Source organism: Ornithodoros turicata, chromosome 5, assembly GCF_037126465.1.
Source record: "Ornithodoros turicata isolate Travis chromosome 5, ASM3712646v1, whole genome shotgun sequence".
NCBI lineage: Eukaryota > Metazoa > Arthropoda > Arachnida > Ixodida > Argasidae > Ornithodoros > Ornithodoros turicata.
The window spans coordinates 74,229,083-74,242,226 of NC_088205.1; the positions used below are offsets into that span (position 1 = coordinate 74,229,083).

General features: G+C 44.8%; 1 protein-coding gene across 1 annotated transcript in view; it reads left to right on the forward strand.

Annotated features, from left to right (window-relative positions):
• LOC135394794 (E3 ubiquitin-protein ligase MYCBP2-like) overlaps positions 1–11,928 on the forward strand; it is a 55,711-nt gene extending 43,783 nt beyond the window's left edge. The window contains exons 61-77 of the mRNA XM_064625779.1: positions 359–586; positions 673–738; positions 1,617–1,877; positions 1,961–2,128; positions 3,038–3,340; positions 4,496–4,849; positions 5,883–6,002; positions 6,061–6,171; positions 6,510–6,638; positions 6,741–6,876; positions 7,521–7,636; positions 7,722–7,907; positions 8,329–8,436; positions 9,220–9,429; positions 9,536–9,643; positions 10,320–10,485; positions 11,703–11,928. Of these exons, the coding sequence (XP_064481849.1) occupies positions 359–586; positions 673–738; positions 1,617–1,877; positions 1,961–2,128; positions 3,038–3,340; positions 4,496–4,849; positions 5,883–6,002; positions 6,061–6,171; positions 6,510–6,638; positions 6,741–6,876; positions 7,521–7,636; positions 7,722–7,907; positions 8,329–8,436; positions 9,220–9,429; positions 9,536–9,643; positions 10,320–10,485; positions 11,703–11,818 (2,886 nt within the window). The 3' untranslated portion in view covers positions 11,819–11,928. The remainder of the gene's footprint in view (positions 1–358; positions 587–672; positions 739–1,616; positions 1,878–1,960; positions 2,129–3,037; positions 3,341–4,495; positions 4,850–5,882; positions 6,003–6,060; positions 6,172–6,509; positions 6,639–6,740; positions 6,877–7,520; positions 7,637–7,721; positions 7,908–8,328; positions 8,437–9,219; positions 9,430–9,535; positions 9,644–10,319; positions 10,486–11,702) is intronic.
• The last annotated feature ends 1,216 nt before the right edge of the window (positions 11,929–13,144 follow it).

A 13,144-nucleotide genomic window follows, 5' to 3' on the forward strand; every position in this document is an offset into this window, starting at 1 on the left:
AAATTGAGGTCAGGAACACTTGGTCCCCCTAATGCGTCCCTGGAAAACCCGTTTATTGTCCGGATTTCCAGGGTTGAAGAACCGAGGGTGCAATACCTGGAAAAAGTTTCGTCCGTTCCGGCGTCATTCATAAGACCATAGAATAATCCATTTGAAGGTTTCTGTTGACCTCGGAACGATCCGTTCATAAATTGAGAGCAAAAACGCTGGGCAACTCCTAGTTCGTTCCCAGAAATTCCATTCATTATTCGGATATCGAGGTTCATAAAACGAGGGAAAAACTCATGTAAAAAGTTTCGTTCTTTGTGCTCCTATTCATAAAACGAGGGTTGACTGTATTTATTTACCCGTTTCCCAGATGTCCTCTGCAAGTATAGAGGTCCTCAAAGACGTGACTGCTGTGACAGAGATTAAGGCGTCTAGTCGTCAAGCGATGGTGAACAGCCTGACGGATAATACGACGGAAACCTTCTGGGAGTCTGGGGACGAGGACCGCAACAAGACAAAAGTACTAACGCTGACGTGCAGCAACCTGGTGAGGCCACGAATGGTTTGCGTTCACGTGGATAACTGCAGAGACCTAGCGGTAAGAGAAGGGTTTTCCTTTGCGCAGCCGTTTTTCAGTAGCATCTCGGTAAGGGCAGAGATTTCAAAGGCTTTTCGTTCTTGCAGAACAAAGTGAGCACTATCACTTTCAAGTCTGGCCTCAACTCCGAGGAATTAAGAAAGTTGAAGCAGGTGAGCTATTGAAACATACTGCCTTCATTGTCCTTCGTACGTTGGCAGTTTTGCAAGACTTCCAGTTTCTTAAAGTAGCACAGAAGTCATTTTTAACACCCAGTTTTCTTCCTATAAAACTGTTAAGTAGGCCAGTAAGATGCACCATGCGAAGTAATTTACACCACAGAGTCATAATTATCGCAGAAATTGAATTCAAAATACGACCGTGCGTAACGGTGGTGAAGAGCAGTACCAGCCTGTGATCTGCCTGGAACCTCGTGCTGACGCTATAAGGAGAACGCTCGCTGATTGGCCTAGAGAAATGTTGTCTGCTACTCGGCTGTCGTCTGCTACTCGGCTGTTCGGGGTTCTGATAAAGCCTTTCTCCTTGCTCGGTAATGCTTCGGCCGCTCCTTCTATCCCCAATTCTCCGGGAGAACTAGCAAAACAGGTTTACGGCGGCAAAGGGACAATGAGCTGACCCCCCACTGACCGGCGAACCAGAACGAGTTCTCCTTATACCGTCATCGGTGACGTGCCATCATACCTCCTCATCCTCGTTATAGCTGGAGTAGCGAGTTAAGGGTGAACGCGCTTAGCTATGTTTATGTGAGTTTTTTTCTGGGAAACAAATTGCACACATCAAAACCTTTCGCGCTATTCGGTATAATGACACGCACACTTTCATCAGATGTCTTAATCTGAAATTTTTTTGGATGGCCCTATGTACTCCTTTAATGGCATTTTGTTGAGGCTAGATGTTCTTTTGATGCCATGGGCCAACGAGGGCATGCCAGTACAGGAGACCAGTCTTGCTACGAGACCGCCAACGACGTTCTCTTTCTAAGCTTTGTGGGGGATTGTAGCATTTTTGGTGACTGGCTAATTTTTGCCAGGTGGAAGTAGAGAGTCGCTACACTGGCTGGGCAAGCTGCGTGGTGCCAGACCCAAACCACGGGGTGTTGCGTCTGGAGCTGAGGGGTCCAGACAACAGCCTTAGACTGCGGCAATTAAAGGTGTTGGGACACCAACCAGGTATCGCGCAGGGGCTAGCGGGCAACGCGGAACTTCCTGCAGGAGACTGCTGCTCTGCTAGAATCCAGCAGAAGAACTGCGAAGCCGAAACGCTCAGGGTTTTCCGACTGCTCACCGCACAGGTATACGTTCGAAATAATTGTGTTAAGTATACTGAAAATCTGATTTTCTTTTTTTTACTAAATTCATGTTCTGGGCTGTGCAGGTGTTTGGCAAACTACTAGGGGAAGAAGTGGAAAGTCCAGAAAAGGAGGTGCAGGCGGAAATGAGTGCTGCAACTAGTCCAGAACGCCTGGACACAAGTAATGATCTCAAAGAGCACATGGTCGGAATTCTGTTCAGCCGGAGCAAACTGACGCACCTGCAAAAACAAGTATGTTCAGTTCTTTCGTTCACTCGGCTAGTCCAGATAATAGGTGAAGTGAAGCCTAAACAAATAATTTCCACAAATATTTTAGAATGAAATGGTCATCAAACTTTAATGGAGTGTGATACAAAGCTGCTTAAACCTAGAGGCAGTTGAACATCTTGGTTCTTTCAATAAATGTATGCACTCAGTGGCATTCTAATGCTGTTAATAGTTTCCAGTTTGACTGACAATCTTGCAAAAGCTTGTGCGCAACAATACTGTCACATAACTATCAGATTTTAAGTTTCTGTCAATATCATTAGAAGCGTGCTGCACTGTAACCAGAAAGCTGGTGAGACACACATAAGAAGTCATAGATGAATTTGGAAGACAGACACAAACTTCACAATATCCTCCTGAATGTCCTAGAAAAACTGTTCCATACAAGACATTGGGATCCACATTTATAACTAGACCCTTGTGTTTTCGGCCTTTATGTTTTTCTGAAAATTGGTGGTGTTTTTCATTTCATTTAGCCAAATTGCATTTCATTTCATAAGTTGTAAAAAAAAAAGGTGATATTGGGTGGAAAAGCAGAGTTTTGGGTAGAAAATAAAAAAAGTGTACTTATCGCATTTCACACGAACACAAGATGCTTTGGTGAACGCGTAGTGCTCAGTCTTCTCCAGTGCATCATCCATGGCTGAATTTGTGCTGTGTCAACTTCGTTTTGGGGGGTTTTCAGGTTTTACCCTAACTGGCGATGGCACAAATCGGAGGGGTAAAAACGCATTTCACCAGGTTTAACCCTAAAACACAAGGCTCTACTTAAAACCTGGATGAACCTTTTTTGAGCTGACGATGCAGACCTACTCAGTGGGAGGTGGTTTGCCCCTTCAAGGTTCATGCATCCTGATCCTTTTTCTTTGCCAGGTATGCTCCCATATTGTGTCCGCAATCAAGAAAGAAACATCCCGTGTACGTGACGAGTGGGAATCCGCCCTGTTGGGCGGCGGTACAAGCGGGGCCAATCGGGGCGCGGCACCTGGCAGCCCAACCTCAAGAGGTGGAGGTAGAGAGAGCACTCCCGCAGATACCTATTGCTTTGAGATGCTGTCCATGGTGTTGGCCCTGAGTGGCTCTGCAGTGGGACGGGCCTACCTGTCCCAACAGGCTGGTCTACTGCGAGATCTCTTCAGTCTTCTCCATACTGGCTCTGCGAGAGTCCAGAGACAGGTGCGAGTTGATTTCCGTGCTTCGTGAAATATGTGCACTCATTGTAACAAACAGTCGGTATAAGCATCGGCTCTAAAGGGAAAGTTTGCTCTCCAGTGTAATTCAAATAAACATGTCTGTAGACCCTGAAGTTTTCGGGTTTTATATTTTTCCAAATTCGGGGGGTAGAAATCGGGTCAATAAATTGATGTCGAAAATTCATGCAAATTCGGGCAGAAAAATTACCATCAGACTGAGTTCGGGGAGAAATCGGGCATTATTGTAGAATAAACGTTCACTTGTACCGTTTATCCAGAGTGCCAGAAGTAAGGTGCCAGTCGCATATTTTGTGAGAAACTAGTATGTCGATGCCTTGAGGTGCCTAGCCTAGGTGCAGTTTTGCAGGTAGAAATCGGGTTTAACCCTAGTTAGGTGACCCTCAATTCGGGGTGCAAATTTGGGGAAAAATCGGGTTTAACCCTAAAACGTCAGGGTCTACATGTCTGGAAGGAGCACCTCACCTCAAACAATTCTCCAGGGAGCCGTTTCGTAGTTGATGTATTTCCAGAGTTGTACATATTGTCGTGAGACTGTTCGGGGATTCCGAACAGTCTGGATTCTAAGGATTTATAATGCTGATAATAAAATATACAGCTCGAGTTGGTGAAAAGTGAAGCAGGGATTCAATAAATCAAGAAATACACTACTCATAGGAACAGGTAACTACGAATGGATGCATGCATGGAGAGTGAACTATCCCTTTAAAACACATAGTTCTGGTTGGAACTTGCAGCTCATTACTAGGGCCTGACTTTTTCGGGTTAAACCCATATCCACCCGATATTTACCCCCCGAACGAAATCTGTAAAACTCGCGTTTAACCCAAATCTACCCGAAAACATCCGGGTCGCGTGGCACGCTCATAAGCGTGCATTAAAATAAAGTTTGATAACATTGCTAAACATTAGTTCCATGTTAAGACAAATTTTTATTAAACAAAAAAAAAATCACCCGAATTCCTGACGACAGAATATGCCGTAACGGGATTTAACCCGAATACACCCGAATTTTCAAACGAAAAATATCACCCGATATTGACCCCCCGAATTTGGCCAGAAATAAAACCCGAAAAAGTCAGGCCCTACTCATTACTTACCACCACGTTGCCCCTGTCAGGTGACGTCTCTGTTACGCCGTGTTCTCCCGGAAGTACCTCCCCCTGTCCTAGCCAATGTGCTTCAAGTTGGAGGGCTCCCACCGATGGACTACGGCATCACGCCCGGCACATCCGCCACTGCAGCCGCCCCTCCGCTCGACATGGAACGTGTTGGACTCCTGGACGTGCTCCTCGGCTGCATTGCCAAGGCGCTCCACGTGCTGACCAAAGTTCGAGGAGGGCGTGGGGTTACGGGGTCGTCCCTGTCGTCAGGGGTGTGCACCAGCAGGCCGAGCGCTCGTTGGTGGCTGCGTGGTTCCGTGTCACCCATGCTGGCACAAGGAATCATACAGTTGTTGAGGGACATGGCCGGAGTGAGTACCCAAGAGCCAGAATTACTTTCACGTGAATAGTAATTTGCATTGATTGAGAAGTTACCCGTCAAAAAGAACTCGTTACGAGTTCAGTTACTGTGTGAAAAATGTAACTAAGTTAATAACGAAGTTCTTCAGCCCGAAATGTAACTCGCAGTTACTAAGTTACTTAAAAAAAAAAGAACGAGTTACTTCGAAGTTACTTCGGACACAAAATAGCATATACGCAGGTGCAGCGCGCATGAGCAGTTGAGTTAGACCTTGAGTTACCTGCGGAGGAGTGTAGCACGCTTAGATTGTCTTCGTTTACATCCAACAGTAGACCTCTCCCTGTTTGTAAACAAATGACGTCATAGTGTTCGACAGCGCCACAAATTTGGTAGAGTTGAACTACGCTCGAAGCTAGAGGTGAACAAGGTCGCGCCCGAAAGCCACGGTCTTGAGGGGATTACGATGGTCCCTGAAAGGGACGCGACCTTTGGTCCTAGTTTTCTTTCAATAGGAGGCAGCGAACAAGTGCCCGTTCGTGGAACCCAGCCTTCTCCTTCCGATTTGTTTCGGTTTCAGTCTGTCTACCAACGTCATGATGACGTTCCTCTGGTAGAGGTCTATTCGAACGCTTTGCATCTTACTCCCTGTGGGCGCACAATGGTTCAGCTTCATTTCAATGGCAGCGGCTCTTACTTCCTGAATAAAATACTGTCATTGATTGAATATCACGTTTCATGGCAAAAAATGCCATGAAGGAACCGGAGAGAAAGCAAGAAAATATGTGCACGTAAGTAAAAAGCGAATTAAAAGTAACTTAGAACTTAACTTACTTTGGCAAAGCTACCTGAAAAAGAAACGAATTCCTCAGAAAGTTACCACGGCGCATTAAGTACGGAGTTAAGCTACAAGTTACCAAAAAAAGGAACTTAGTTACAGTAACAAGTTACTTGTAACGAGTTACCTCGAACACTGGTAATTTGTACTAGTGTACGTCTCGCTAAATGACATGCTGTTCATGAAACTAAGCTGTATCGCTTTATAGGGCAAGCTGACAGAGCCCTGGGCAAAGGTCACCAAAGCAGCCATTGCGGAGAGCATCCTGAACTTCACTAAACTGGATGAGAAATATCGAACTCCAACAGAGTGTCTCAAGACTCCAACAGTACGTAGAATAACAGGGTGGATTTTGCGGCCGAATGTTGACGTGACCCGTTCGATAGTTGTGGCTGGCCCTGGCATCTTTGTGTGTTCTGGATCAAGACCATGTGGAACGGTTGTCCTCTGGACAGTGGGTAAGAGGCCGCAGTGATGGACTTCAGCCACAGCCTCGGGTGAGTCGAGTTTCGTAGGAGATGAAGCCATTTTGAACTGCTTTACCCTACAAACCTCTGCAAAACTGCTTTAATTAAATACATGTAGTAAAAGCAATCTAACGTGTATCACAAAGTGGGGCTATCAAGCCACGGGCTTTAGCATCTAGATTTTGCTAAACTTAGCGGCCGCAAGTATGTGCCCTGTGCCCGATTCACAAAAACTTGGACTTGTAAAATTAAAGGGTTTTACAGTACTCAAGTGTCTAATTTTATGGCAGCTGTCTTTTTGTTTTTGTTTCTGTTCTCCTTCACACATTGCTTCATTGAATCACTCTATTCTATCGAATGCTCCGTAGCCAACATGTGACAACCATGATGATGGAGAAACGCCTGCCATCATCTCCTGCAATGTTTGTGGAAACGTCTGTGCAGACTGCGACAGGTTCTTGCACCTTCATAGGAGAACAAAGTCGCATCAGCGGCAGGTAAAACCCTTCCTAAATGTTATTGTGCTCTGCACAAAAGGAAAATACGAAAGCATCATAAAAGGGACGGGGAGATTGAAGACCCGTTTCCTGTTGATGCAGGTGTTTAAAGAGGAGGAGGAAGCTATCAAGGTGGATCTCCATGAAGGCTGTGGTCGAACTAAACTGTTTTGGGTGATGGCCCTAGCTGACTCAAAGACACTCAAGGCTATTGTTGAATTCAGGGAAGGCGCCAAAGGTGAGCTTCACAAGTCATAGCAGTTGGGTCCTGTTATAACAAACCTTGGAAATTTTTTTCACAGTTTCTTTAGTGGAACCCCCATGTAATAAACTTCTCCGTGTAGCAATGTTCCAATTTCAACGTGGCATAAAAAGGACAGGATCAGTGTGACGTAGAAAGGATTCCTCGAAAATATGTAAAATCTCCAAAAATTTCATCAAGCCTATGTAGTTTTGCATGGTAAAGCACTATTCAGAGTCTTCTACTACTCGAAAATGCATATTAAGGAACAATCAGATATCCAGAACCACGTTTAATGTATATCGTTAGATGAAGGCTAAAAGTGTATTGGATTGAAATGAGGAGAAAAATGGGAAACCAGAATCTTTGTTACGTTAGAATTTAACTTTGAGATTCCAAGATTTATCTATAGGCACATCTAGATGAGTTTTGGGAAGCCAGGCAAGATGTAGGTGGGAGAGAAAGATAAACTCTAGTAATACCAGCCTTCACTCCCGCCCTATGTAATCTTGCTCCTTCAAAGTAGCTAAGGTTCATCACGTAACTGACACTGACGTAACTGACTCTTGAACATCAAAAAGCGATTCTACAAATTCATTAATTTCATGAATTCATGAAATTAATTCATTAATTAATTTCAGGCAAGACTACATCATCATCATCATCGTCATCATCAAACAATGCCACATGCCGTTTCTGTGGTGCGCTTGCAAATGCAGGCCTACTATCCTTGGGAAATGTTTGTTCAGATTGTCAGGTAAGTCTCTCTCACATGGCTAGCAGTCTCATGTCACACGTGCCAGTAAGAAGTGCATCATGCAAGTGTACCGTGTGCATTCCAGGAACATGCAGCTAATGCCTGTTCGAAGGTTCACCCATGTGGACACATGTGTGGAGGCATCAAGGGCGAGACAACGTGTCTTCCCTGCTTGCATGGTTGTGGTAATCCTCAGGGGCTGAGGCAAGATGCAGATGACATGTGCATGATTTGTTTCTCTGAAGCTCTCTCCTGTGCACCAGCCATTCAGGTACAGTATCGTTTCTCCGTCATCATTAGAGCCTGAAGTTTTAGGGTTTAACCCGATTCTTTCCCGAATTTGCACCCCGAATTGAAGGTTGCCTTCTTTAGGGTGAAACCCAATTTTTACCCGGAGACGTCTGTAGGAATGCACACTAACTTGTTTGGTAGCAAGTACAGTTACATCACCGTTTGTACCAAACGAGTACAGTTACTTTGAGTAACTGAGCCCGATTTCTCCCCGAATTTGGCACGCTGGAAGTTTTTTCCACCCAAATTTGCATGAATTTAGAGCGCATGTTTATTTACCCGATTTTTACCCTCCGAATTTAGAAACAAAATATTTCCCGGAAGCTTCAGGCTCTAGTCATCATTCGTCATGGCAGTCATGAATGAGCGCAGTTTCATCTTACACTTACTCCCCTTTTTAGCTGACCTGCGGGCACGTATTTCACCACCACTGCTGTCGAACGGTGCTCTCCAAGAGCTGGACGGGGCCACGCATCACGTTTGGATTTTCCCTCTGTCCCATATGTAAGGTATGATAATCATCACGATATCACAGCCATCAGCGTTATAGGCACAGTAGAGACTCCTGCAACACTGGGTGCAAAAAAATAGGTAGTCAGTGCAGTAAATATTGGCATGGAAGAAAAATGGGATATGTCATGCTCCTGGATTTTGTTCAGTTCCTGCTTAGTCAGACACCTAAGAACAATCCCTACAGGACATGCATGTAGAGTAGACACAAACACATACCTACTGTATAAGTAGTAATTTTCACGAGGACTTAATTTTCGCAAATTCAAAGTCCCACAAAATATTCTTATAGCGGTAATAAAAAAATGGAAACCCAGTAGTAAAAAGCAGCACTCTAATGAAAACCCAGAACCTAAGCCCTTTGAGCCGGGCACACGGGAGGGCAAGCCAAACAAAGCCTGTCATCCGGATGCCCCGTTTTGTATTAGCGTGTGGTAGACATTGCTTTGTGCTCCGGAATTTTCTAGAAGCATCAAATTCTTCAACCACACCAGAGAACATTCGCGAAATTAAGGTCCCGCAAAATATTCCTGGAAGGTCCATCTTTGAAAATTCATAAATTATTCAGACCGCGAAATTTACAACTTATACAGTATGTTATACGTTTTGCATTCGAGGATACTCAGCTGCAACTCCTTTACCAAATGTTCACTCGAATTTTTCTCGGTTTGGGATTTTTTTTACTTATCCCCTTGTCGCATACACAGATTCAATTGTTCTCCTTATGAAAGAATCACTGAGTGCTGCGGAGAAAGATACGATGATATGCATGTTTCACCCAGGCTTCAATGGCACACCATGTGCTACGTGGTTTACTCGAACCAATCAAAGTGCTCTACGAAGATGTGAGGAGGAAAGCACTCATGCGATTAGAGTACGAAGGCCTTCATCGAACTGAAGCAATCACGGTTTCTGGTGGTCGGTTCCACAACGACCCAGCTGGGTTTGCTATGGAGAGATACGCGTACTATGTCTGCTACAAGTGTAAAAAGGTGGGTGTTTACTGCTCTACTTCGCGTGTTTCCATGTCACAGTTCAGCATGCTGATTTTCTGATGTGCCATCTCTTATTGTGAATCCCCCGTGCGTTTTTGCAAAGGCATACTATGGTGGTGAAGTTCGCTGTGACATCGAAGCGGGCCCCATTGATGAATACGATCCGACGGAGCTTGTTTGTGGAGCCTGTTCTGATGTTTCGAGGGCACAGGTGAGAAAGTATATATATTTTTTTTTACATTACAAGATGTACCCGATCTGCATCTGTAAAGAAATGCATTGTAGTTAGAGCCTGAAGTTTTAGGGTTTTACCCGATTCTTCCACGAATTTGCACCCCGAATTGAAGGTTGCCTCTTTAGGGTGAAACCCGATTTTTACCCGGTAAATTGCCCTCACTGGGATGTCTGTAGGAATGCACTAACTTACATGTTTGGCAGAAAAATGCAGTTACATCACTGTTTGTACCAAACCGCTACCGTTAGTTTGAATAACTGAGCCCGATTTCTCCCCGAATTTAGTGTACTGGAAGTTTTTTCACCCGAATTCGCACGAATCTAGTGCACATGTTTATTTACCTGATTTTAACCCCCCCGAATTTAGAAAAAATATTTCCCGAAAACTTCAGGCTCTAGTTGTAGTCTGCCAAACGGTGCAGTCCGTGCAAGCTTGTACCAACCTGCGGTATCGGCCCTCGTGAATGGTAGAATGCCGCTAGTATTGAATTGAGAAATGTACAGTTAGTCACTGACTCAGAGGTTTGATAGAATTCCTCAGGGTGGACGTGTTGTGGTGTAACGGTCGTCTTATCGTATAACATCACAACTCTGTGGGGACAGCAACATTACCTCACCGGTTCTCAGCGAACACTGCGATTGCACCTTTGCAGATGTGTCCAAAGCACGGGACAGATTTCCTGGAGTACAAGTGCCGCTACTGCTGCTCTGTGGCTGTGTTTTTCTGCTTCGGAACAACACATTTCTGCAATGCGTGTCACGACGACTTTCAACGGGTTGCCAATCTTCCAAAGCATGAGCTGCCTCACTGCCCAGCAGGTAAAAATTGAAAATTTATTTTTTATTTTTTTGTAATTGTTGTTAGGGTTGTCCTGCGACTTTTAACTTGTCCCCGAGGATTGACATATAGTCGCCGTCCGACTTTTATTTCGGACTCGGCGGGGATCGCGCAAAAGTCCGAATAATTGAGCAGTCCGAAGAAACGAAATTCGCTTCAAAATAAGTGTTACTAAGCAGTAGTAGGTTGGAAAAATTTTGTCGATGCTTTCCTAACGGGCTTCCAGCTCTACCTGGTAACATCAGCTTGTATTTCCCGAAGCGATATTTTGTCACTGTACACCGACAGAAGCACAGTCATCATCAAGTCCGCAAGTCGGCTTCACCTAACGCACGCGTGCTATGTGCGAAGCCGACTTTACGGCACTGTTGCGCGACTCGCGGGCGGACAGCACGTGCTGGGCCTTTTAATCAAGCCGTTGGTTAAAAACGAAGATGCAAAAGTGTTACGACAGACCTCTTCTACTCAGAGGAATGGAAAATGAACAGTCAATGCCTATTTTTACCCTCAATATTTTAGTTGGTTGATTTCTTTTGATACGATATTCGGATGATACCAATATTTTCCGTCACCTCAAGAGAGAAATTCGCTGGTTGGGCAAACAGAGTCTGAAATATCGAACCATGGGGCACCACGTCATCCAAAAGTTTGGACGTTCTTATGCATTAACTCTATGAGACCCGCAGGCGTTCCGCGAACGAGTCCGAAAAATCGGGGTCGAAAAATCGGTCGGCGACTGTAGTTGTTCTAAACCACCATGTGGGCCACTTCTTAGAATGTGTGTTTTTCGCCTGAGAACTGAAAGGAAATGTATGAGAGTCGCTGCGGTCCCCAGTGACTTCTGAAATTAATCTGCTCATGCCAGTGCACTAGCGCGGGGAAAAGCGGATGATTTATGCGTCCAGTCACGGACTTGCCATCTTCACGGACCTGTCGGACACATGCCATCTCCGTATGTAATGAACTTCACGATATGTCGAACGCATTGCACACGACGGTCGAGTTATAACCGAGATTTACTGTATTAGAAAGTGCGCCGGTTTGAGTAAAGCACTATTTTGCGGTCCATGATTCTTGAGCACTTTGGCTATAACTTTGGCTATAACTTTGGCTATAACTTTGGCTATAGCTTTGGCTATATTTTAGTGTGTGACAGAGTGTGCGAGAGTGTTCCTCACGATGAACTCGTGCATTTCAGGACCAAAGGCTAAACAGCTGGAAGGTGAAGAATGTCCACTACACGTAAAGCACCCACCTACAGGAGAGGAGTTTGCTCTAGGCTGTGGGGTTTGCCGGAATGCTCACACTTTTTAAAGCGAGACTCGTATGAATAGAAGGAAATGCTAGTCGCCAAAATGAAAGAGAAGGCTCTTGTGCTCTATGTGTCTGTGATCTGTCGTATAAAAGGGTATTATATGTTTGAAGGACCTCTTGTTCTTTTGTGCCACTCACCGGCGAGATATTGCCAGAGCCTTTGGGGACTTTACTTCGCCTGACTTACTACAAGCCGAAGGGCACTGTTAAAAGGCATCAGATGTGCATGGCATAACATGAAATGTACAAGGCTGTGTTGTTTGGCATCAAGAATGCCTGCAATACGGTAAGGTTATATACGACAGATGAGAATATATCAAAGCAGGGGTTACATTTTCGAGAGTGCCCTACCAGAGCTCCCGAGTGCGACTTATGTTGAGCGGAAGAATTTTCTATGCAAGGTCAGTGCATTTAAACACAATGCCACCCTTGGAATCATTAGTTTTCGGAATTCCTATTAGGTGCACACAGCAGCGAACTATCGCAGGCTGCTTTGTCCAATGAAAGTAAACACTAATTTAGCTACTTTGCCGTGCTTCCTTAATTTGATCATTGGGTAATTCAGCCCAGTTTTACAGTCTGAACTGGGTTGAATGCACACAAGTCTTTCGTAGTATGTATTTTTATGGTCGCACATCCATGAGCAATGGTGACCAACAAAGGTTAGATACAGGCACGATCATATTTTTGCATTTGAATGCAGACTACAATCTTCTCTGCAGGCTTTGGGCAATACATAGTAACGTGTTGAAGTTCTTGTAATATGTGAGGTTCGTCCTTTCCTCTTTTAGCGCTTTTAACCTAGGGGTGTGCGAATATTCGAGCTCTCGAATTCGAATCGAATACCAAACGCTCGAACTATTCGGTTCGCGAATCGAATATCCAATATTCGATTTTTCGAATATTCGACTATTCCGCGAATATAAACGGCACAACCCGAAAGTCGGCTTCACCTAATGCTTCCGTGCATGAGGTGAAGCCTGCTTTACGAAATTGCCCTTGCTGCAGGACCAACACAGGCGGGACAGTGTTTAGTTTAAGATAACGTTATCCAAAGTTAGTTTTGTAGACATCGCCTGTGGAAGGGGTGGCGCCCCTCCCACATGCAGTTTAGCGGTGCCGACGAGGGACATTGATTTGATGTCTGTGAGGTTGTCTTTAAAAAGTTAGGACTCTTGAATAATGACTACAGCCCACGAACAAGAAGGGTGTCCTAAAGATGTCCTTTACGTCTAAAATTTCAGTAGTGCAACTTCCTAGGGCGAGTGCAAAGAAACTACAGGGTGTTCATGGGCAAAGCTGAGGCAGGATGCCAATTCGTTTGTT